The sequence below is a fragment of the Salvia hispanica genome, chromosome 3 (assembly GCF_029641045.1).
Source record: "Salvia hispanica isolate PSC_SH4W2 chromosome 3, Shi_PSC_v1, whole genome shotgun sequence".
Taxonomy (NCBI): Eukaryota; Viridiplantae; Streptophyta; class Magnoliopsida; order Lamiales; family Lamiaceae; genus Salvia; species Salvia hispanica.
In genome coordinates this window covers 26,887,366-26,911,781 of record NC_142694.1, presented here as the reverse complement: position 1 = coordinate 26,911,781, position 24,416 = coordinate 26,887,366, and the positions used below count along the sequence as shown (strand labels likewise).

At 35.8% G+C, this 24,416-nt stretch overlaps 3 protein-coding genes and 1 pseudogene across 4 annotated transcripts; 3 read left to right on the top strand and 1 right to left on the bottom strand.

Annotated features, from left to right (window-relative positions):
- The first annotated feature begins 605 nt into the window (after positions 1 to 605).
- LOC125212314 (uncharacterized) lies at positions 606 to 4,757 on the top strand. Of its 2 annotated transcripts, none has more exons than XM_048112442.2 (10): positions 606 to 998; positions 2,050 to 2,145; positions 2,738 to 2,822; positions 2,942 to 3,063; positions 3,198 to 3,222; positions 3,309 to 3,392; positions 3,485 to 3,514; positions 3,595 to 3,700; positions 3,870 to 3,934; positions 4,494 to 4,757. In XM_048112442.2, exons 1-9 carry the CDS (start codon positions 903 to 905, stop codon positions 3,931 to 3,933), a joined length of 708 nt encoding a protein of 235 aa, XP_047968399.1. In that variant the 5' UTR covers positions 606 to 902; the 3' UTR covers position 3,934; positions 4,494 to 4,757. The 2 variants fall into 2 exon arrangements, with proteins under 2 accessions (XP_047968399.1, XP_047968400.1); XM_048112443.2 differs by lacking the exon at positions 606 to 998 and adding an exon at positions 1,031 to 1,943.
- Positions 4,758 to 13,182: 8,425 nt separating this feature from the next.
- Positions 13,183 to 16,959, top strand: DIN9 (Mannose-6-phosphate isomerase, type I). The gene is made up of 5 exons (XM_048112320.1): positions 13,183 to 13,840; positions 14,011 to 14,178; positions 15,470 to 15,682; positions 16,016 to 16,282; positions 16,501 to 16,959. Exons 1-5 carry the CDS (start codon positions 13,490 to 13,492, stop codon positions 16,819 to 16,821), a joined length of 1,320 nt encoding a protein of 439 aa, XP_047968277.1. The 5' UTR covers positions 13,183 to 13,489; the 3' UTR covers positions 16,822 to 16,959.
- Positions 16,960 to 17,613: 654 nt separating this feature from the next.
- On the bottom strand, positions 17,614 to 19,424 carry LOC125212219 (small ribosomal subunit protein eS7). The gene is made up of 6 exons (XM_048112321.2): positions 19,284 to 19,424; positions 18,836 to 18,918; positions 18,661 to 18,734; positions 18,463 to 18,586; positions 18,074 to 18,256; positions 17,614 to 17,986 (listed from the first exon to the last, which is right to left on the bottom strand). The coding sequence occupies exons 2-6, from the start codon at positions 18,908 to 18,910 to the stop codon at positions 17,867 to 17,869; spliced, it is 576 nt and encodes a 191-aa protein (XP_047968278.1). The 5' UTR covers positions 18,911 to 18,918; positions 19,284 to 19,424; the 3' UTR covers positions 17,614 to 17,866.
- A 2,724-nt stretch (positions 19,425 to 22,148) lies between these two features.
- On the top strand, positions 22,149 to 23,532 carry LOC148930470 (uncharacterized; annotated as a pseudogene).
- Positions 23,533 to 24,416: the final 884 nt, after the last annotated feature.

Here is a 24,416-nt window from a genome sequence, read left to right as displayed (position 1 = left end):
TTTTAACTTTATTGATTGGAAATTAGGTGAAAATGACAAATTTCCACCGCAGCAATCGTACTGCAGTGAGTGTGCATTTATCTAGAATTCTAGTGATACAAACTTACATATAACCCACAAAATTAGACATTATTAAGTATACTACAATATTTATTAAGTACACAATTTTAAAAAATTTATTGCAGATATTGGTGAATGTATTTTTAATTGATAAGGTATATAGCTTGGGTTCAACCATGTAGAAAAGATGATATTTTTTGGTTTAATTAGAGACGTTTGGGTTCAACCATGTAGAAAAGATGATATTTTTTGGTTTAATTAGAGACGTTTGTAACGTGAGATTATTTCGTGAACTGAAGTCCAGATGGGCTGTAGTTTTGTCATGGATCCCAATGAGGCTATACCCTTGGGCTTATGCGGAGAAAGCCCATTTTGAATAACCTATTACCGTAAAGCCCAATTAAGCCCACACTAATATTTTGGTACATACACCTAATTTTAAACAAATCAAGAATTATGAAACCTAAGTTTAAGAGAAGTATTTATTATGCGTTAAACTATGAATTTGACAGAAGACTTGGATCAAGTCGCCGGTAAACGACAAAGCCACTCAAACTAATTTTCCACTTCTGGTTTTCTTTGCCAGTTAGGACACCAACTCTGTTAATCTGTCGACATTTTCAACAATTCACCAAAACGTTTCTCATTTTAATCAAGAAATACTTATCTTTTTATTTCACCCTGTCAACTGCAATTGGCTATTGTTTTTCCTTACGTTTTAATTGGTCAATGCACGATTCTTTGATTTCATAAATCAAAACTGTTACTACTACGTTACAGCTTTCCCGTTCTCCCTTTCTATTATTCTTTTTGAAGTAACAAGAAAATTCATAGAGAGAAGAATGGTGGATCCTAACTGGGAGCTGAGGAATTGCTGTCAGCACGAGCAAGTTGTGTTTCTTGTTACAATTGGCGTCTTCACTCTTGTTATTCTTGCTGTAAGTTGTTTCTTTCTCCCGTTTTATTGCACAGCTCAATTATAATTTCATGTTGCTTTTTTTTATGGGATATGGAGCCCCTTTCTTTTGAAACTTCAATTTCAAGAAAAGATTTTTACGAGTCTATGACGTCGCTTGCATTTTTTTTCTGTTTGTGTAGTTTTCCCCCTTTTCTGTTTGTTGGACTCTACTTCCGCTTTAGTTTATGTGGTGTGTCAATAAAAATGTGAAAACTTGTTTGCTTTGCTGCTTGGTGAAATGGTTGATATTTGCAGCCGAAAACTGCTATGTTACGGCAAAGACATCATGATTGATCTACTAGTGAATATATTATTCTGTTTATGACTATCTCAAACTAACCTTTTCTGTTGGACTAATAGTATCAGCCTGCTTATTGAATTACTGTGAAGGCAGGTGTGATTCAATGAGAAGAAATTGAAACTGATTTGTTTTGTCAGTCGTTTCGTATATACGTTTTAATCTTTGATACGTTTGAGCAACTGGTTCTCTCGCGTTTTAATCTTTGATGGCTCTTATCTTGTGACTTGAAAGAAAGAGTTCCCTGTAAAGGAAGGGGATAATAACTTGTTCCCATAGAAAATATAGGAACATGAAGATTGAATCAGAACTATCGACAAATTCTTTCCAAGTCCTTGCTCCCGGTTGTTCAATCATTTGATAACCAGAGTCATTCTTTGATAAATGACAATAACCAGTTGTGCTTGCCCTGGATAACATGTTATGTGCATTAAGCCAGAAAGTGTGTTATGGATCTCCAATAACCCAACAGTAGCTTGTGCTTGCCTTGCTATAGCTTTCATTAGATGATTATGAAGACCAACAATTATTTGCACGTGTTCCACTTTCCTGAACTTTCAAGCTCGACATATCATGATATATTTTGGTCTTTCGGTTGCATCAATGACGTGGAATATAGTCCATATAGTAAGGCTGTTTTCCAGTTTATTCATTTTTGCACGCCAACATAGTTGATTAACATCACTCCTTGAAATTCAACTTATCCCATTTTAACGTATAATGAAAATGACAGCTCTGGAGAACATTTCTACTGACACCTTTTAAGCTCATCACTGTATTTCTTCATGAAGTGAGCCATGCAATTGCTTGTAAGCTTACATGTGGTCAGGTAAAACATTTTCTTATCTTTTTTTGCTTTCGATCTACTGAAGCTCAAGTCTTACATATGTGTCTAATTCTTGTGTACTCTTCTTTAGATATGTTACTTTATATACCCCATATTTCATATATATGCATTTGAATGGCACTCAGACTTCCTATAACTTCCGCTTATTATTTTTAAGGAAAACTGTTATAGTAGGATATAGGAAAGTTCAATTAGCAATAAATATGCTCATCAATAATAATCCTTAGAGAGACAAGTCAAACAAGGCCTTTAACATTATGGATTGATGCATCAAAAGAATGAATCTTGACTAATACGAAAGTCAGTCAACATATATCATAATGGAAGTTATCTAAAATTTGAACTATGGTTGTAGAAGTCTTTTTTACAACTAAGGCCCTTGTATCTTTCACCATTTCCTATGTGAAATATTGATTCTCTTAAGCTTTAATTAATGTTTTACATTATGAAAAAAAATCTCACTTATTAAAGATTGTATGAATTTTGTTGCATGTATAATAGCATCCCATGAAGTTTTCCTGTTAAATCTCTGTTGTATTCAGCATTAGGATGTCACATCTATTCATACATGTAGGTAGAAGGCATCCAGGTTCATGCAAATGAAGGTGGCGTCACTCTAACACGTGGTGGCATTTATTGGCTGATCTTGCCGGCTGGATGTAATACTCTGTTTCCCTTTTCTCTTTTGGCAAAAATGTATAGCATCCTTATACATGTTCACTATTCACTTCCAAATTTACATTTTTTTTTCATTTTCGTAATTTCTTCCCTATTTTAGATCTTGGTTCATCATTTTGGGGTATGGTTCTTGTACTTGCATCAACAAAGCTTCTCACTGCAAGGATTGCTGCTGGTGGTCTTATCCTTGCCCTTGTTATTGTCTTCTTCATTGCCAAAAACGTAAGACATGGCAAATAATGTTTGCATAATAAGCACTGATTTCTGACAGGAAAGTTATTATTTTCTTAAACCATGTGGTGTCCTCGTGCTCTTGAGTTTGCACATATCTTACTGACTAGTTTATAATCAAACAGTGGACATTGCGAGGGCTTTGCATCGGTATGTTACTTTGCTCATAAGTTGGTCTTCTACAATTTACGAGGAACCCCACTTGTGATTATAATCTTTGCATATGTGCCTGTCAGGATTTATTGTGTTTATCGCTATCATTTGGGTGCTGCAAGAATTAACTAAAGTTCGTATTCTTCGCTATGTTATTCTCTTCATTGGTACGGTATCATCCTTACTTTTACTTGTAAGTCACAGTTTGATTCATTTATTTTTAGTTTCCCTCACTTATGGTTTTTCTCTTGTGTGTCAGGTGTTATGAATAGTTTGTTTTCTGTCTATGGTACAGACTCTAATTTCTCATTATGTCGATAAAGTAAATTAGATCAGAGTGCAAATTTGAAAATATATGCTACTATGCAGATATATACGATGATCTGATATCTAGAAGAGTCAATTCGAGTGATGCTGAGAAGTTTGCTGAACTTTGCCCCTGCCCTTGTAATGGAGCTGCGTGGGGAGTTATATGGTAAGCATTGTTAAGTTAAAAGTAAAATTATTTAGTATTTATTTATAACGTTATAAGTGGAAACATTTACTAATATTTGGTTACTCTATATGCCTGTAATATTTTTGAAATATTAAATGAGCATTTCTTGCATATTTGATGGTCAAGACACGTTGAACGTTTTCTGCAGGGGAATGATATCCTTCATATTTCTTTCGGCATCAATATATCTTGGACTTGTCATCTTGTCGTGAGGTACTTTACATTATAGTATCTCTTTCATATGAATGCTGTGTTTTTTATTAGTGAGTACATTTAATTTGATTAAGACTTTCTTTCACATATTTTGCTTAGCACTTTATTGATAATGGAAAAGCCTAATTAGCAATACATTACCATCTGGTAACTCAACTACAGGGGCTAGTGAAATTTAAGTTGTAATACAAAAGCACCAAAACATTCAAACAAATGTAGTTACTGGTAATGCAGCTGGAATGAATTGATATATAGAGTGATGTTGACGAGATCGTTTATGCTTTTTTCTCAAAATAGCAGTATAAACAGAAAGTAAAGATGACAAAGAGAAGTGGAGTTCTCTTGAGAAGCACTCAAGCTATGTAACAAGTCCAGTCAAAATTGTTAATAGTAGTTAATTTCAGTTAGCACCTTATTCTCATTGTGTTCATACATTCACTCGGGTAGGCCAGCACCTTATCGTTTCTCATTTCGCAGCTTGAATATATAATGTGTATGGTTATATTTTTGTTTTGTACTAATTGTCTTCATCTCAATCACCCTTACCTTTTGATATCAGGGTTCAGAAACTTAGTTCTTGATCATGATCCAGCGCTGTACCTCGTGATCTTGAACCGTACAGTTTGTTTACTAGAGAGCATCAGATTCATTTCTGGCCGTGTACATCTATGGCCACATTCTTTTCTGTTGATTCTCATCCCAGCTTCATCAGATTCTAATCTTGTTTCCTACCAGTAGTATATCATTATTTAGATGTTTGGTTAATTCTCATTCTTTCCAATTCTGATTACCTCATCTTCAATTAATTGCAAACTTGTGTGTTCATTTGGTCTGAAGAATCCTAGAAATCTTACTAGTAACTCAGAAGCCAAATTTACATAAAAATAACGTAGTATTCTATTATTTGGTAGATTGTATAAAAAATAAATACGTATATGTAAATATTACTCCCTCCGTCCGCCATTAGGAGTTCCGGTCACTTTTGCGTATTCATTTTACAAAAATGATAATAAATAGTTAAAGTGGAAAAATGATAAAGTAAGATAGAGAATAATATAGGGAAGAGTCTTCTTAACATACTTATACTTATAGGGGAGTGTTAGGATGCCACCACTTCTTAAAATAATACTATACCACCATTCTTAGTCAATCATTTGTACACGTGGATGAATAATAAGCTGCCATGTGGCAAAAAAAAGATAAAAAACACGGCCAGCAATATGCAACACTGTATATAGCAATTTTTCTCGGTCAGCAATATCTTACACGCTATACAGCAATCTATAAATTGTTGTGTAGCGTTTATAATATTGTTGTGTAGCATTTATGATATTACTGTATATGTGGTGCCACGGTATCACTTTAAGATGTGTTGTCAATTTAACACAAACTTATACTTCTAAGTTATAAAAACCCTTGTATTTTATATTTAAATACCAAGATAGTATGTACTATATTACAAATTCTGATTAGGGGAGCCCCATATATTTATAAGTTGTATCTATCATTCTACAGTTATTGTAAATATTTTTTTTTTCTAATGTTTTTCATTCACAATGATGTCCCTAGAATTACTGATGAATTTTATTAGAGGATCACCTCAATTAAATATTTCAATCTATTGAAGATGTAGTGGAATCATTTTCCAACAAGATCTTCAGTACAAGATCCTTTTTAAAACTTGCCAAGATAAATTGAAAATTGAAATGTGTAGGACCTAAATTATTTTTGTCCACAACCATTTAAATAATTAATGCATCACATTGTAAAGTACTGCGAGTCTTTTTAATAGGAGTAGTACTTATTTATTTTTTGATGGAAAGTCTCTTTCCCTAACTAAGAAATAAATCATAAAAAGACATGAAAACGAAAATAATTGAAAGTGAACTTCAATTTTTGTCAGAAATTAGTAGTATGAAGGCAAAGTAAACGCAATTTTTGCTTGTATAACCATTTCAATTTCAAAAAAGAAAATACTTCGAAGTTCGAAAGTACATAAAATAAATTTAAAATATTTATTTGTTGGTATAATAATGTGATAAAAGGAGTGGATACATGGAGCCCAAATGATGATAAGAAGAATGGTAGATCCATTATAGCATGTGGCATTTATGCAATGTTTTATGTCTTTTATTTTATGGGTTATATAATTGAGAAGGCTATTGATAATGACATAATAATTGAGTAATGCAGTGAGTCCATAAATGTCCAACATCAACAATCGTACAATGGCTCTATATTTCATTCAATAATTTACATAAATTGATTTTTGTTTTAAATTAATTAGTCTATCATGAATCATGGATTCATGGTGATCATTAAAAATTTAGATGACTACATCAATATAAAAAAAAATTGGGACCCACAAATATATTTGTAACAACTTTGGAATCAATAATATACCTAAAAGTTATGGAAGTCAATAATAATATTATAATGGTTTTTCATAATAAGATCCAAGTGCAAAGTTTAAAAAAAATGAATAATTAAATTCACATATACATCAGAATCTTTGACTATAAGATACACTAATTCAGAAGTCACAGCCCAGAATCACGTGAATGTTTTTTGTTCATTTTAATTAACATCATTTGACGCAAACCTTCCAGCGGCACACATTTTACAAATTATTTACTACTCAAATTGATCAATTGTTTAATCAGTTTCATATTATTGAATATTGATCGATTAGCTTCGTGACAAATGGGTTAAATCGTGGAAAATCATTTTAAATTTGTAATTTGTTAAACCTCAAACAAATTTTCGATGTAGAATTTTCTAACAGTTTTTAAGTAAAGAATAACGTGAGAGGCATTATCAAATAATAAATAAAAATTACTTTCTTCGTCTCATAAAAATATGTGCAATCTCCATTTTCGTCCGTACCACAAAAATATGTGCATTCCAATTTTGAAAAGTTATACTCCCTCCGTCCCAGATTAACAGTCACTTTTTGCCATAAAAGTCCGTCTCAGTTTAAGAGTCACTTTTAGAATTTTCCATATTTGATCATACAATTTTACCTCATTCTTCATCAAAATTACATAAAAATGTCATTATCTACACTAAAATAAATCAAAATAAAAATCAAAAGTCAAAAGGGACTCACCTTCAACCAACTCGACCATCTCACTTCATTTATTACACACTCTACCATCTCAATTCATTTATTACACACTCCACCATCTCACTTCATTTATTACACACTTCAACTCTTTCTTAAAACTCGAGCCATAACAATAAGTGACTTCAAATGTGGGACGGGGAGAGTATCAATTTAATAATGTATGTCTCACTATCCACTAACACTACTTTAACTACCATTCTACTCACTGGCGGATCTAGGGGGGCAAGAGGGGGCGGTCGCCCCCTCCGTGCGACTAATTTCCTCTTATCCGGACGTAAAATTACCATGTCCGCCCCCTCCGTTTGCCCTAATATCGCCCCAAAAATCGAAAAAAATTGTCATTTTCGCCCTAAACCAACCTACTAATATATATTTCACCCCCTCCATTTTTGAATCCTGGATCCGCCATCTACTCCTCTCTCTTATTTTACTATACCATTCTCCTAACTCGTTCTTACTTTACTAATTTATTCTTAATTCTCGTGTCATTCTAAATGCACTTGGGATGAAATGAGTATATTTTAATTATGGAATGAGTATATTTTAATTATGACCCTATCATAGTTTCGTTTTTAAAAATGATATACCCACAAAAAAGTACAATAATATTTTCTTTTTCCTTCAGATTTTCAGAGACCACAGAGCGATTTTTTGACTATTCTATAAAAACAAAATGTTTGTTAAATAATTTTTATTTCATTCCAAATTTGTGGTTGGTATCAAAAGCTGGATATTACAAGGTTGGAATGAAGGGATAAAATTCAAGTGATTATGCGTTATGGAGTAAGAGAATACTTCACTCCTTCCATAGTAAGGTGTCTTTTGAAATTAAAACAAAACAGAATTCAATATACTGAAACTTAAAAAATGTGCTGATTTTTTTTATTAATTTATTGATATTAATTCTAAAATGAAGAGGAATAATAAAGGTCGGGAAATTAAATTGCCATATAATTATAGTTTCGGCATAATAATTCTCAAATTTTAACATGAAAATTATTAAACTATCCCAAAAAATATTCAAATTTGTTGAGGACCCCTCCATCTCGCAATGTAGCATAAAATTTTAGAAACATGCGAAAGTAGAAATATTTTTCTTTCGACTTGAATGTGTAAGCGTAATTTAGTTGAATAGTAAAACAAATGTGTTGTGTATGGTTTAAGATCAATTAAAGCATGGATCTCCTTCTCCATAGCCAAAGTAAGGGATTGATTCCTTAATTTTCAAATTAAGAATTTACGAGTCTCCACTACTACTCAACCACTCACCTCAAGTTAAATGTGTATTTTTTTTTTTTTGGTTTAAATGTATTTATTTTGTTGTAATAATGCATGGTACACAATTGAAAAGGAGGGAAAAGGTACTAGTAGACAGAGATGCCCCACGTTTTATTCCCATGTTTGGAATAACATAGGGAGATTTTGCTCCTTTCATTCATCGTTTAATCAATACAAAATCCTCAAGAGGAAAGGAGAGGACCATTGCCAAGTGCTGCATTTTTTGGACTCTTCTCTTTCCCTAAACAAATACTCCCTCCGTCCATGATTAAGAGTTTCATTTCTAAATGGCGCGAGTTTTAAGAAATGTTAAAAAAAATGGGTGGAAGAAAGTTAATGGAGTAGGGGTCCCACTTGTATATATTAATTTTAAATGATATGTGAGTGGAATGAGTTAGTGGAATATGAGGTCTCTTTACCATTTATGGTAATTATGAACCAGAACTCTTATTCGTGGACGGAGGGAGTACTATTTATAAGGTATCAATGTACAGAGCTACTAAAATTTTCTAAAATAAGAGCATCCGCAATGGGGCGGACGATGCATCGTCCGCCACTGCAGCATCGCGGACGATGGGTTAACCATCGTCCGCGGGCGATGCGCGGAGGATACCCATCGTCCGTCGCATCGTCCGCCACTGTGGATGACGCGGACGATGGGAACACGTTTCGTTTTTTCTTTTTTTGAATTTTTTCAAAAAAAAATTCTTATTTAAACACTACTATTCACTGCCATTTCACATCTCTTCAATTATTCTCTCTCATCGTCTCAAAAATGAATCCCGACGACTACGATTTGAGTACATCGGATGGCTGCAGACGGGTCTTGACTCGAGCCTTGTTCGATGCCGTTAATGAAGCCAAGGCGGAATGCTTGGCACAAATGCAGCGGGAGCAGGCGGCGGCGGAGGCGCGGGTCCCTCGCCCGATACGACGTCGGACGTTTGTCCCCCGCGAGCACGACGTAGCGCACAAACGTCTGTTCGCAGATTATTTTGCCGAGAATCCAAGGTGGGGCCCGAATGTTTTCCACCGACGTTTTAGAATGAGCTGAGATCTTTTTCTCCGCATTGTGTACACGTTGGAGGGACGTGATGAGTACTTCCAGTATCGGGAAGACGGGATCGGCAGACCCGGACTTACGCCGTTGCAAAAGTGCACGGTTGCGAGCCCCCAGTTGGCCTACGGCACAACAACGGATATGTTCGACGAGTACCTCCATGTCGGGGAGACAACTGGCCGCGAATGTCTCAAGACTTTTTTGTAAGTTAGTTGTGGAGGCTTTTGGCGACACATATTTGCGACGCCCGACTGCTGATGATTGTCAGAGCCTGATGCGGATGCACGAGACGGTGCACGACTTCCCTGGGATGCTAGGGAGCATCGACTGTATGCACTGGCAGTGAAAGAACTGCCCGACGGCCCGGAGAGGCCAATTTACTAGCGGCTACAAGGGCAGCCACCCGACGATGACCTTAGAAGTCGTCGTTGACCACCGCCTTTGGATCTGGCATGCCTACTTTGGTGTAGCCGAGTCGAACAACGACATCAACGTCCTCAACTCATCCACCCTATTCGCCGATCAGTGCAGGGGTCGCGGTCCGGCCATTCAATTCACTGCCAACGGCCGCACACATCATATGGGGTACTACTTGGCCGATGGCATATACCCAAGGTGGCCTATTTTTTTGAAGACGATCAACTGCCTAATTGGTGAGAGGAGAGTCTTGTTTGCGGCAAAGCAGGAGTCCGCGCGGAAGGATGTGGAGCGGGCTTTTGGGGTGCTCCAATCGCGGTGGGCAATCGTGAAAGGTCCGGCGCGTTTCTGGTACAAGGAAGTTATCGCCGACGTCATGTATGCGTGCATCATCATGCATAACATGATAGTCGAACAAGAACGTGGACATGTCACCGATTGGGTGGATGATGAAGCCGGATCTAGCTCCAGCACGGCGAGCTCGCCTGTCACTCGAGGATTACCGACATGCCTCAATGCGCAACCAACAAGACCATACTCAGCTCATGACCGACATGATTGAAGAAGTTTGGAACTGCAACCGCCGCCGTTGAGAAATTGTAGTCTTTTTATTTCGTATTGTAATGTTTGAATTTTAATGAAATGAAGTTATTTTTCCAAATTTTGAAGTATTTAAATATTCAAATAATAGATAAAATGCTTAGGGCGTCACTTAGGGCGGGCTATAGTCCACCCCACAGCAGGTGGAATAGGAGGAGGATAAAATGCTGACATGGCGGTGCATAGGGCGTCGCTTAGGGCGTCCCATTGTGGATGCCCTAAGAGCATCCACAATGTGGCGGAGGATGCGACGGACGATGCATCATCCGTCCCTTAGTCCACCACTGCAGCACCACAGACTAAGTACATTTTATCCTCTGCGCCCTACGCATCGTCCGCGGACTATGACACGGAGGATGCATCCTCCGGCCTATCCTCCGCCCCCTTAATCCGCCATTGCAAGGGGTGCGGACTATAGGGCGGAGGATGCACACATTTTTATTTTTATTTTTATTTTTATTTTTATTTTTATTTTGTATTTTCTTCTATATATATAATCAAATTTTTTTACTTCATTTCACACCTTTCACTCCACTCTCTTCCTCATCTCAATTTCTCTCTAATTTCAATAATGAATTTCGACAATTTTTCATTTTTGCAAGCACAAAAATAAAAAATAAATATTGACAATAGGATTGGCCTTTAATTTATAGTGTTTTTATATTTATTCTTGCTAATTGATATGTTTGCAAACATATAAAATAAATATTATAGTGTTTAAATATTCATATAATAAATAAAATATTTAGGGTGGGGCTTAGGGTGAGCTATAGTCCGTCCCATTACAGGTAGAAGGGGCAGATGATAAAATGCTAATGTGGCCGCGCATAGGGCGGGGTTTAGGGCGTCGCAACCTCCGCCCCATCAAGGATGCCCTAAATTTAAGTATATATCGAATGCAACTAAAATTAATAAAATAAGCAAAGTCCTTACAAATCATATCTTTTGAATGTAGTAGTTGAAGTTGTTCGCAACAACGTAAAGTACTATTGTATACTAGTAATCATTGATAAATCGATTATTGATTGACGAGAATAAAATAAGTTTTTTTAAAAAGTTTTGGTTTGGTGACATTTAAAGCAAAATTAAAAGCACTTAATGTGAATGAACTAGAAGAAAGTTTAAGAGCTAAGAAAAGGGGCATTTTGAGATGGTGAAAATGTGGATGAGACTTGTTTATCTTCATCTACGGCAACTGGGCTTGATGATGAGTAGTAACATGCCAATGTCTGTCCTGACACCAATTATTTTCAACCATAACTTATTTTTCAAGCAAATATAATTTTTTTTTCATAATAATTCCAGATTTCCATCCCTACTTGAGGGATTATTTTACATTTATAACGCTCAACTAATGAGAATATGCTACATCAATTCCCTTGACAATTTGTAACTTTTATGGAGTACACAAGTAGTACTATTATGTTTCAATCAATTTTTTTTATTGCAAATATTTAAAGTTCGAGTCAGATTTGCAGTTTCAATTAGGGGTGGCGAAACGGGTTATCCGCAGGTATCCGCACCTGACAAGTCGGGTACTCGTACTCGATTTCAGCCAAATTTGTTGTCTCAATACCCGCCCGCAACATATCGGGATGACCTAATTTCCGTGTCGGATATCCCAAACCTGACATTGCGGATACCCGTACCCGATCTGATCATAAATTTATAAGAAAATAAACTTATGGGACATAAAATATTTGTTACTACTAATTAACTAAAATAGAAAATTTGAAAACCCTAATAGCCGACAATGTTTCCTAATTAATTTACTTTATTAATTTTGATGGTAAGTTTGAATATATTAGAAATAAAAGTGAGAGGAAACTCTATAGTTAGTTCCAGTGAGTTTTCAACTAAATATTTGTTGGAATATAAAACTGTTTGAAAAGATTTCTTAAAACACTTAGATTCCATAAAGTATTAAAAGATTGTATATAACTAATACTAATAATATTTGGTATTATCGGGACTAGCGGGTATGCAAAACTCTAAAACATACTACTCGATCCCACCCCGTTTCCCGTTATCGCCGGGTAGCGGATATCGGGTATCGGGTCAAAATGAGAATTACCCGTTACCCGCTAAGCATTTTGCCACCCCTAGTTTCAATCACAATTTTGAGTTTTAATTGGTGAAATAATACTACTAACTTATATTGATTGGGTCGACTATAAGTGAAATTAGTATTATTAAATACCTACTACTATTATGTTTACTTTTTCAATGTTAGTTCATATATTTACAAGTAACTTTACGTAATTTTATGAATTACTATTGTTATTTATTAATCACGCACACTGATGACTGATCTGGTATATCAATTAAGATTCAACAACTTTCTACAAATTATATAAAAAATCAGACGAATTCACGTCATATATTCATCTAGGTACATTTATTTTAAAATTTCTGCGATGGATTACAATATGTAAGATGAGAGTACATTGGATACGAACAATAAAATTTGCATTTTTTGAAAATTCAAAATTGCTGAATCTGTAATAAGAAAATTGTTGAGATTGCACAATAAATACAATGAATATTTAATCTCAACTTTCTACACTATTGACAAATGATAAACTTGTTAAATGCACATTTCACTTCCTATTTAGATCCATGAGCCATAAATGAAGGCAAAAATGAAGGTAAATTATTAAGTATTACTAATATTTTCAATGCCCATTTTCACCTTCTAATAATAATTAAAAATGTCGATATTAATTTATTATTTAGGTGGACCCAAAAAGCTGTGAAAACCAGTTTCACTCCAACTGCCATAAACGATCCCCACCGACGCCCCCGCCATCGTCTCCCTCCGCCGTGGGCCGCTCTCCGCCCTAATTTCTCATTTTTACACACTTTTTTCCTCGCAGGAAAAAGTAAGAGTAAAATTACAATGGTAAATTAAACCCAATTTAATCTCCCTCTCACCGTCGCCTTCAAAAAGCCCCAATCCTCTGCCCCATTTCCTCCATGGGCGTACTCTCATTCCCCCTTCTTCTCCTGCTTTTCCCGCACCCTCGCCACATTCCTCTTTCTCTCTCTCACTAAACCTAGGCATCGCATTGCCATGGGTGCCGAATTTCCGGGAATTGTTAGGCTCAGATGCTCCGTCAAGAGGTACGAATGGGGCAAGGTCGGGGAGGAATCGGGTGTCGCGCGGCTATACGCTAGTAATAGTGGGGAGGAAATCGACGGTGATGAGCCCTTCGCCGAATTCTGGATGGGGACCCACGACTCGGGCCCCTCAACCGTTGTGCCCAACTGCCAAATTCGGAGTGCTGGTGTGGAGATGGAGGGCGGCTTCAAGCGGGATCGCTCCAATTTAGTGAGTTTGAAGGATTGGATTCAGCAGAACCCTGTCGTGCTTGGGGATAAGGTCTTCCAAAAATGGGGTCCCAATCTCCCCTTTCTCTTCAAGGTAGTCTTTCAAATTTCTGTGCTTTTTTAACTGTTTTTTAGTCCTTATCCTCCCAAACGGAAATCCACTCACTTGCTGATGACATCAAGATCTGTTCATTTGTGTTAAATTCGTTGATTCTGTTAAAAAGCAAGCGTTTCCATCTTTAATATAATGAATGTTGCTTTTAGGTACTTTCAGTTTCAAAGGCTCTGTCTATACAAGCTCATCCAGATAAGAGTTTAGCTGCAATCCTACATAAGCAACAGCCACAGGTGTACAAGGATGACAATCACAAGCCTGAGATGGCCTTGGCGCTCACTGAGTTCGAGGCTCTCTGTGGTTTCGTTGGTCTCGAGGTAGAACATGATTTCCATGTTGCATTTTTCTTTATTGGTTATGGATTTCGTGTTTGGATCTGGAATATTGATTTGCCCCTTCATAGTTTTTTTAAGAAACCTGCACACACTTCATTTTCAGTGACTTCTTCTTACTTAATTGGTCTGGGATGTAGATAGGCTGGTAAACTTTGGTATTATCTGGTAATTTGGTAAAGATATATATCTGCTGGATGAATGGGGATGGTTTTTGTTATTTATCAAAATTTGGTTGAATATCTGTGCATGTGACTACCATGTGCTTGGAAGCTGTCAGTGCATTGTCAAATAAAGTTAGGCATTAAGGTGCACTGATCTATTTAAGGTTTCCCATGGGTGGAAATCATATAATGGCTGAGTACATATGTTTTGGTCTGTGGATGGCTTCATGGTTCACACCCAGGAACCATGAGTATCCTTGATCCTGATGCATAATCTGTTCCTTGGAGGTGTGAATTCCCCTGTAACTCTGTGAGTCTGTATGTATGCATCCACGTGCACAAATATATTTAAAAAATTGTGTTGTTTTTTAAGCAAAAAGACCTTTCTCCAGATGATGGTAGGAAAACAGCTACAGACAAAACTTCTTTTTTTCACCTACTACACACCTGTTATTTACCACCTTATGTATAACCAAAGAATCCCGCAGCGAATTTCATTTTGAAACCCAGATATTTCTGTATTCAATCATCATTTTTATGGTGATGATTGCGTTCAAGGGTTGCAGCTAAAAAATCTCACCTTGAGGAGAGTAATGAAACCCAAAAACTTGTGTAAGAAGATGTCAGTTAATGAAAATGACTGCTTCTAACCAGATTGCACCTTTTTTAATCTCCAAGCACTATTCATATCCCTGGTCTCTCTCTCTCTCTCTCTCTCTCTCTCTCTCTCTCTTCCTCCCTCCTCTGAATTCATCAGGCCTACTACAAACTTGATTTTAACCTTGTTGTGTTAATTCGATTTTGCTACCCAATTTGCTTTGCGAGTTGCCTCAGAATGGTTTAGTCAAATACAGTTGCAGAAAGAAAAATAAAAGTATGACAACAGGGGTTAGGTTGGGGAGGCTTATACCTTAAAACGACCGGGTGGAATTCCATGTTCAGCTTAGAAAATAGTAACAGGCGGTCTTAGTGGCCCAAAGTTAGATTAAACTATTTTCTAACTCATCTTCTGCAGAGAGCACTCATCCCCACATAAAACATAATGCAGTTAGACTTGAGTATTTCTTGATATTTTTTCACATATTTATTTGATATTTTTCTCTCGCTTTTAGGAAATTAAAAATGTTCTCCAAAATGTACCTGAGATCACTGAAGTGGTTGGCACTGCATCGGCAAATCAAGTATTACGCATAAGCAAAGAGGACGGGGAAAAGAAACGAAAAGATGTCCTGCGATCTCTATTTACTAAACTTATGTCGGCTAGCAAGGCCGTCATATCTGATGCAGTCTTCAAGTTGATAAACCGACTGAACATAAAGAGGAAGGTATTTAGACCTGGATCCATATTTTTCTGACTTGTGTTTACATTTGCTTTAATGTGGTTTATTGTTCAGTCAAAGATGATTCCAGTTGTCTGTTGACCGATTTCATCTGTCTCTTTTCTAAAATCACTATTGCTGTATATATGAACATTCATTAGGAATTATGAAACAGAAGAATATGAATAATAGTTAAGCGAGAAGGTGTTACCAATTAAATAATACTAACATGATGGGTTTTACATTTGCAAGTGAGTGTAGTTTTGATTGCCTATCATAGATTCGCTTATATTCTTAAAATTATATTAACTGACGAATGCGAGTTACTGTTTCTGATAGGTGAGGGGGCTGACTGAGAAGGAGGAACTAGTTTTGCGGCTTGAAAAGCAATATCCAGGGGATGTTGGTGTCATTGCATCTTTCTTGTTTAATTATGTGAAACTTAAAATTGGTGAAGCCCTATATTTGGGTGCAAATGAACCTCATGCATACCTATATGGTGAATGTGTTGAGTGCATGGCAACATCAGACAATGTTGTACGAGCTGGTCTTACCCCAAAGAAACTCGATGTTCAAACTCTATGTTCCATACTCACGTACAAACAGGTGAGAGCAGAGTAGTTGTTCTTTTAGGGTTAGCATTAACCACTGTGCCACTAATCCAACACACACACACGTAGTATATTAGATTTAACATCTTGTTTTGTTACTTTGTGGGGAGAAAAACAGTCTTTACCCTTGTTGTAGTTATTTATCCTTAATTTATAGCAGCCTATACAATTTAGTTTTCCTTTTGTTCATCAAATCAAATTTTTTCGGTGCAGGGTTTTCCAGAAATTCTTCGTGGAGTTCCTTCAAATCCTTATACATTAAAGTATCTCCCACCTTTCGATGAATTTGAGGTAGATCAGTGTATTCTTCCTCAAGGAGCATCGACTGTCTTTCCTGCCATTCCTGGTCCTTCTGTTTTCGTGGTTGTGAAAGGAAAAGGAACCATGCGGCAGGCATTTTCGGAAGAGTTGATTGGTGAAGGAGATGTCCTGTTTACGCCTGCAAACGCACAGATCAGTGTGAGAACTACTTCAGGTTTGAGTTTGTATAGAGCAGGTATTAGCAGCAGGTTTTTAAGTAGCAAATGTGTGTGATTGTTTCCCCCTTTTTCCAGTGTCCATGTTTTGCTGCCTGCCGTCTTGTAATACTTATAATGTACCATGTATATGAACCGATACTTGTACACGCTAATAAATCATTATCAATGAAATGCATAATCCATCTTCTCGGTATGTCAGTATGAAATTATTAGAAAACATAAAAGTTAATAACGTTAGTACTACTCCATAGTAAGAATTTGGTAGTGCGATGCTAAAAGCAGAGAGGTTTGGACAGTCCTTCCAAGACAAGCATCATTCTGGTATTGATGTACATATAGACATATAGATTCAACAAGAATTCAATAATTTACGAGTGCAAAAACAATATAATGAAAATTCTCTTTCGATATGGTGGTACACAATTAAGATTATCACAAGTTGAAGATAAATTGCAAAATAAAAACCATCAAACACTGTCACTACTCATAGTTCGTCAGTAACGACTCACTGAAACAGAGGTTTGCATGTAGTAAGAAATGCAAAATAAAAACCATCAGTTATGTTTGTATATAGTAAGAATTCGGAAGTGGCATGCTAAAAGCAGAGGTTTGGACAGTCCTTACAAGATCAGCTTCATTCAAAAGGCATAATATTGTTTGTAAAAAGGTAAAAAAAAATATAGAATTTTGAAGAATGTATAGACAAGCAGTAGTATATTCAACAAGAGACGTCTGAGCTTATCAGAGATTTAAAAAGTGTAGTAAATTTTGTGCTTGAACTTTATCAGAATTCAATCAATTTACAAGTGCAAAAACTAAAGTAGGTGAAGAGAATTTCACAAGTAGATTGAAAAATAAACCATCAAACACTTTCACTGCTCATAGTTTATCGGCAACGACTAACTGAAACAATTGTCTATACTTGATGCAAATAACAGAACATCCAAAAAAGGGAAGCTTTAATAAAGACAACATAGGTTTAACAAATTTTGGTAAAAAACAGCAGCCCAATTCTCTTTCATCAAAACTTCGAATACCCCCATACTAGTATATTTCTTGCAATGGAAAATAGTTGACAACACAACTAGATTGCAAGATTTTCAGGCTTCATTCGTTGGATATTCAAAGACAACATCTTTCCCGGATAGCTTCCTGTAGACTCCTGAGAAAGTCTCGAGTTTGTTCTCTGTGTCATTCCTTGCCTTGGGATCCAAGAACACCTGTAAACGCATACAGCAGCGAGATTAAAGTATCAGTTATGGCTAAGATGTAGATTCCTACAAATTTAATATAAATGAAGCAATCACCTTCATGATCTTTGATCCATCAAGTCTGTATCTGATGCGCTTGCCAACAATCTCAGCTGGATAAACTACGTCCTCAAGCACAGCTTCATGAACAGATGTGAGGGTGCGGGATCGAGGCCTTTGAACAGCAGAACCCTTCTTTGGTGGACGCACAATCCTTCTAGTAGCAATGACAACAACTTCCTGCATTTTCAACAATCAATAAGAAATCAAATAATAGTAGATTGAAATTCAACCCTCAAGCCAGCAAATATTCCGGTGCCAGTACACATGATCATAAGATGTAAAATTACAAACTGAGCCATGATAAATTGAAGAAAATATAGTACAAGGTATTGAATGCATCCAAACATAAAGAAAATTTTACCAAAAAAAAAGGTGAGTGTTACCTTTCCACTGAATTTCTTCTCAAGTTCTCTAACCAGCCTGGAATGAATTTTGCGGAAAGCTTTCCTCAGCCGGTAGGGAACATGGATCACAATAGCCTTCTTGCCCCCAGAAACATCAACTTGCCTAAGGTCCATAATAGAAAAATTAGTAGAATGACCAAAGGAAGCAGACACAAATCTACAAAATTTGAAACCTACAAGGCAGAGTTGATGTAAAGGTCCTTCAAGTCACTCTTAATGTCTCCATTGGTGTTCTCCAAATCAAACAAAGCCTACATACACAATTAAAAAATAAATAAAACACGATAAAGCACAATGCAAGCCTAACCGTTAAAACACAAACACAGTGCTCAAAGCATTAATCATGAATTACCTGAGCCACACTCTCCTCAAACTCAGTGGGCTCAGCATCCCTGTCCTTGTGAATCTTCTGCGAAGCAGTATACATCTTTGCGCCTTCACAAGATGAATTGAAGTAAATTTTGGTTAATTAGAGCAAACTATGGTTGGAATTAGTTAATTTTGGTGCGCCTTGATAGCCACAAAAACAAATCATGCTATATATTGATAATGACCACATATCTATTCCAAATGTCTTCGTGGGAAATATTGAAAAGCACAAATACAGAAGTGCAATTAGAAAAGATTAAACATGATTTACACCAAATTCGTTCATGAAAGAGGACGAAATCGAACTTAACAAAACTAGCCTAAACAATCAGAGCTCAAATCATACGATTAATTTACGATGCTTGTCTTTCAGAAATTTACAACAAAAATAAAGAGAAAACAAACAAGGAACAACGCATAGATTTGAGTACCTTTTCGATCGAGCCGGATGATAACTAGCTGCGGCGCCGGAGACTCTCAGTTGATACGCGCAGGATTAAGTGTGGAATGTGGTGGGCGGAAGATTTTAAAGATTGTTAACCCTAGAATTGACGGTAGCGATGTAGAGATTGAAACTGACCGTTAGATTAACTAATGGGATATAAAAGAAAACCCGATATGTGTTGGGCTCAAATTGTTTGGGCTCAAATTATGCCATTACATAACTGACTTCAGAGTAAAAACTGAAACAAGACTAATAAATACTCCCTCCGTCCCATTAAATATGCAATATTTGGAAATTGACACATGTTTTTATGTAGTGTTGTTTTGTGTGTTAATAAAGAGAGAGTAAAGTAAGAAAAATGAAAAAATAGAGATAGAGATGTTTCCATTTTAGGAAACATTTCATTTTTAATGGGACAAACTAAAAAAGAAAACGTTTCATTTCTAATGGGAAAGAGGGAGTACATGTTTGGGCTCAAATTATGTCGTTATAACTTATAATGTACCGTGTATATGAACTGATAATTGTACACGCTAATAAATCAATGGCAAAATACATCCATAACTCCTTGTACTTTGATTGATTATTTCAATAGGTTCTTGTACAATTTTTTCGTTTTACCAAGTCCCTGTACTTTTATATTTGATATATTCCGATCCTTATTTAACGGAACCATTAACTATTCCGTTATAAAATAACACGTCATATATCAATTATTTAATTATATTCCATGTAATATCCTAGTTGGAAAAAAAACATAAAAGAAAAAAAAGAAAACTTCATAAAGAAATTCAAATTGCATTTTCCTGATTTATATCTCTACAACCAAACAATCAGTAATACTCAAACTACTACACCTTCAACTAACCTACGATTATCAATCTTCTTCAATGATTTTTAGCCCATATAATCAAACAAAAAATTTCTTCTTCTCTCTTGGTGTTGAAGACAAGTAAGAACAATGCCCCAAAAAATATACACACAAGATAAAGGAGGACACTTGCTAGAAGTTCAATATTTCTTTCATTTTGTTGTGTCATTTTTGGTTTCTGAAAAAAAGAAGATGAGGAATGAGCCTTGTAATTGCAGAATTGTGGCGAAGAATTGATTGTTGATTGCAATCAAAATGTAACCAATTATAATGCATTCAATGTGTTCAATGAAATTTCTAAACGAGATTTGGGATACTGTTCCTGCTTCAAAACAGTTGTTCCTACTTCTAAATGAGATTTTGGGGCGTCATTCCAGATTCAACTACTAAAAGTTCAAATTTATGAAAGCATTCCAATAGGGAAGAAGAATTTTCATCGGAGAACTACTTATGACGGCTAATTAGGAATTTATTTAAAGGAGGTTCACGTAGGGTAGGGTGTGGTATATTTAATTATCAAATGCGGATTTCATTAAATAAGATACTATGTGGAGTTTATTTTATTAATAATTGATTAAGTGGAATACATATGATGTGGATTTTATTTGAATAATGATTGATGAAGTGGAATATATTTAACGGTTAAGTTAACGGATTGAATATAATATGTTAAAAATGATCTATTGATATAAAATCTGGAAGTACAAGAATCAATTAAAATGAAAAAATTTGTACAAGGATCTATTGAAATAAACAATCAAAGTACAAGAACCTATAGATGTATTTTGCCTAAATCAATATCTATGAAATGCATAATCCATCTTCTCGGTATTTGTTTATGTGAAATTATTAGAAAAACATTAAAGTCAGTTACGTTAATACTACTCCATAGTAAGAATTTGAGTGCCATGCTAAAAGCAGAGTTTTGGACGGTCCTTCCAAGACAAGCTTCATTCTAAGACTTCTTCCATAGGTTTCCACAGGTGACCCTGTAACCAAGGTCACCTATAAAAAGACAAAATAGCACCAATTAAAAATAATTCTAAAATTAATTACCTCAAACCTCCTTCTTTCTTTGGTGTTGGTCAGTCAACCTATACAAAAAGTGAGGGTCAAGCCCACGTATCACATTTTATTGGTTGAACATTAAAATATTTTATTACTTTTAATTATTATTTTGTTTCATTCAATGTCGTTGATGTCACAAGTATCATTTCTTTATCACATGCATTTGCAGATCTGAGTTTTGGTATTACATGTATTTTCCTATAAAAGTAATTGATATGTGACAAGCATCAGTTCTTTATTGCATGCATTTGCAGATATGAGTTTGGTGCTACATACATTATTTTACAAAAGTTTTTGAAATGTCACATGCATCACTGTAATATCACATGTTTTGGTGAAAACATGATTTCCATATCACATGTGAAATTTTGCAAAAATTATTGATATGTCACATGTTTTACTACAAGTGTATCTCACATGTCTAGTTTAGTGTCACATGCAAATATATTTAGTTTATAAATAGCTTGTGGAAATTTTTTGAAGATAACACCAACTACACATTCCACCTCCAAAACAATGTCTTCCAGTGAAAATTCATCACTCTTATCGGATTCAAGTTCTGATGATTCAAATATCATAGCACTCAATCAATGGGAGAGACGAGTTTCTCAACAAAATCATCAAATATATACAATTGTTGAAAACATGTTATCCACCAATCCCAATCTAACTGTAGGGGCTCGCTCAAGCCTCTACAGTCAGAAAAATGTATTGTGAAAGGCAACGCAAGATTGGTGCTGAGCGTTTGATCAATGACTACTTTGGTCCCAACTCGACATACAGACCAGACGTCTTCCGACCCCTATTTCGCATGCACAAATCCATATTCCTTCGGATAGTATAATGATGTGTATTTTCATGAGAGACGCGATGCTACAGGGAGACAAAGTTTGTCATAAATGTACAGGAGCTATGTGGGTGTTGGCGTATGGTACATCATCCGATGTCGTTGATGAATATTTGGGGATGAGTTCAGGTAACAAGAGATTCTCTAATACATTTTGTTTAAGGTGTTATTTCATGTTTTGGTGCCACATATCTTAGAAGACATACTGAACAAGATCTGGCTAGACTTCTGTATGTAGCAAATCAATGTGGTTTTCTAGGCATGATTGGGAGTATAAACTGCATGCATTGGGAATGGAAGAATTGTCCTAACTAGACCTGCCCAAGGTTTACCGAATCGGCGGTCAAAACCGAAAACGTAACCGCCGGTTACGGTTACGAACTGAAACCGTTGATTTTTGAACCGTGGTTCGGTTCAGGTTAAAAAAATTTTGAACCGAAACCATGTCAGAACCGCCGGTTCCGGGCGGTTCCAAACCGGAACCGCAAAAAACCGCTGGAAAACTGTGAAATCAAGCCGGAACTGCAAAAAACCGCAAAAAAAACCGACAGTTCAGAACCGTGAAAAACCGTAAAAAATCGCCGAAAAACCGTTAGTTCGGAACCGAAATCGAAACCGGCGGTTTTGGAACCGGAACCGTAACCGCAAAAAATCCTCGCGGTTCGGTTCTGGTTCAATGATTTCCAAAACCGGGACCGGTGGTTCCGAACCGTAACCGTCGGTTCCTGAACCGTGGGCACCTCTAGTCCTAACGCATGGGCTGGACAATATACAGGGAGAAGTGGAAAACCAACGATCATTTTGGAAGTTGTTGCATCCTACGACTTATGGATATGACATGCATTCTTTGGAACTCCAGGTTCGTGCAATGATATTAATGTACTCCATTGGTCTCCTGTTTTTGATGATGTCTTAGAGGGTCGAGCACCATATGTTAATTACGCAGTAAATGGTTATCAGTATAATAGGGCATATTATCTTACTGATGGCATATACTCTACATGGGTTGCATTTGGCAAGTCAATCACTTGTCCATAAACTCTAAAGCATAATATGTTTGCTTAATTCCAAGAGTTTATCAGAATAGATGTTGAGTGAGCATTTGCACTCCTACAAGCGCGTTTCACATTTTTGCAAAGGGCATGCCTTGTCTGGGACAAAATGTTGATGGGAAAAATTATGATTGCTTGTACCATCATGCATAATATGATAGTAGAAGATGAACGCGATACATATCAAAATTATTATGATCCTACTGAGTTTTTTGAAGATACGCCTGCAAGAACACAAGAAGGAAATGCTGAAGCTTTTTGCTACTCTACTCAACGGATAGGGAGTTTGTTTTCTTATATAACAAATCGAGATCAACTCCGCAATAGAGCAGCTCATATTGCCCTTCGAGATGATTTGATTGAGCACATTTGAGAAAAAATTGGCACAAATAGTTGAATGTGTAATGTTTATCTTTTTTTAGTAATCTTTCTTATTTTTTCACTTTAGTTTGTAGTTTGGTTTACATATTTTCTATTATTGTACCGTATTTCTTTTATTTATGTATTTTTATTATGTTGTATTCCAATTATATATGAATGTGTAATAATTTTTATTATAAATTTGAATTATAAAATAATTTATCATGAGTTTTTTAATATATTTGAATAAATTTATAAAAAATTTATTGATTAAAAAATATAAAAAAAGAAAATATATATTGGGGTTAAGTTGGGGTCATTGATGGAAGTAAAAGTTTTAATAAGTTGGGGGTTGTATATGTGGATGAAAGAGAAATGAATATTTTATTAAAAAGTTTATTGGGGCTGGGTTGCGTGAGAGTCACTAAGAGCAACTCCAAGGGGAGGGGGTAAATAAAAAGGGTATATCATGTTTATACCTTCCCAAAAAGTGCAATATACCTTCCTAAAAAGTGCAATATACCTTCCCAAAAAGTAATCAACTCCAAGATAAAAGGTATATTGAAAAGGTAAAAGGTTATTTTCTAAAATATTAGTTTCAAGACTTCATTCTACAAGAAAGCAACAACAATATTTTAAATACTATCATACTATGCATCAAAATGAACTAGAATATAGCAACGGTAATAATTTAAACAGAATGGTATTTAGGATTATATTGCAGCAACAAGATGAGTAATGGACAATTGATTCTCTACTCAAATGTTCATTTTCCAAATATTTTAGATTATATGAACAATGATTCGGATGATGCATTTGATGTCATTATAACGGCCGCATAAGAGGAAGAGATGAGTGCGGTGGACGAGGGGCCATCGCGGCTCCGTTCCGGGACATCGAGTGATTGATCGTGGTAAGGTC

Excerpts from the sequence above, each read along its gene's own strand:
- LOC125212314 (XM_048112442.2), top strand. The coding sequence starts at position 903 with ATGGTGGATCCTAACTGGGAGCTGAGGAATTGCTGTCAGCACGAGCAA. Across the intron at positions 3,223-3,308 it reads ATTGCGAGGGCTTTGCATCG|GATTTATTGTGTTTATCGCT; the intron begins GTATGTTACTTT and ends TGTGCCTGTCAG. Across the intron at positions 3,701-3,869 it reads GCTGCGTGGGGAGTTATATG|GGGAATGATATCCTTCATAT; the intron begins GTAAGCATTGTT and ends CGTTTTCTGCAG.
- DIN9 (XM_048112320.1), top strand. The coding sequence starts at position 13,490 with ATGGGTGCCGAATTTCCGGGAATTGTTAGGCTCAGATGCTCCGTCAAG. Across the intron at positions 14,179-15,469 it reads GTGGTTTCGTTGGTCTCGAG|GAAATTAAAAATGTTCTCCA; the intron begins GTAGAACATGAT and ends TCTCGCTTTTAG. Across the intron at positions 16,283-16,500 it reads CCATACTCACGTACAAACAG|GGTTTTCCAGAAATTCTTCG; the intron begins GTGAGAGCAGAG and ends TTTTCGGTGCAG.
- LOC125212219 (XM_048112321.2), bottom strand. The coding sequence starts at position 18,910 with ATGTATACTGCTTCGCAGAAGATTCACAAGGACAGGGATGCTGAGCCC. Across the intron at positions 18,587-18,660 it reads CTTTACATCAACTCTGCCTT|GCAAGTTGATGTTTCTGGGG; the intron begins GTAGGTTTCAAA and ends TATGGACCTTAG. Across the intron at positions 17,987-18,073 it reads ATGGATCAAAGATCATGAAG|GTGTTCTTGGATCCCAAGGC; the intron begins GTGATTGCTTCA and ends ATGCGTTTACAG.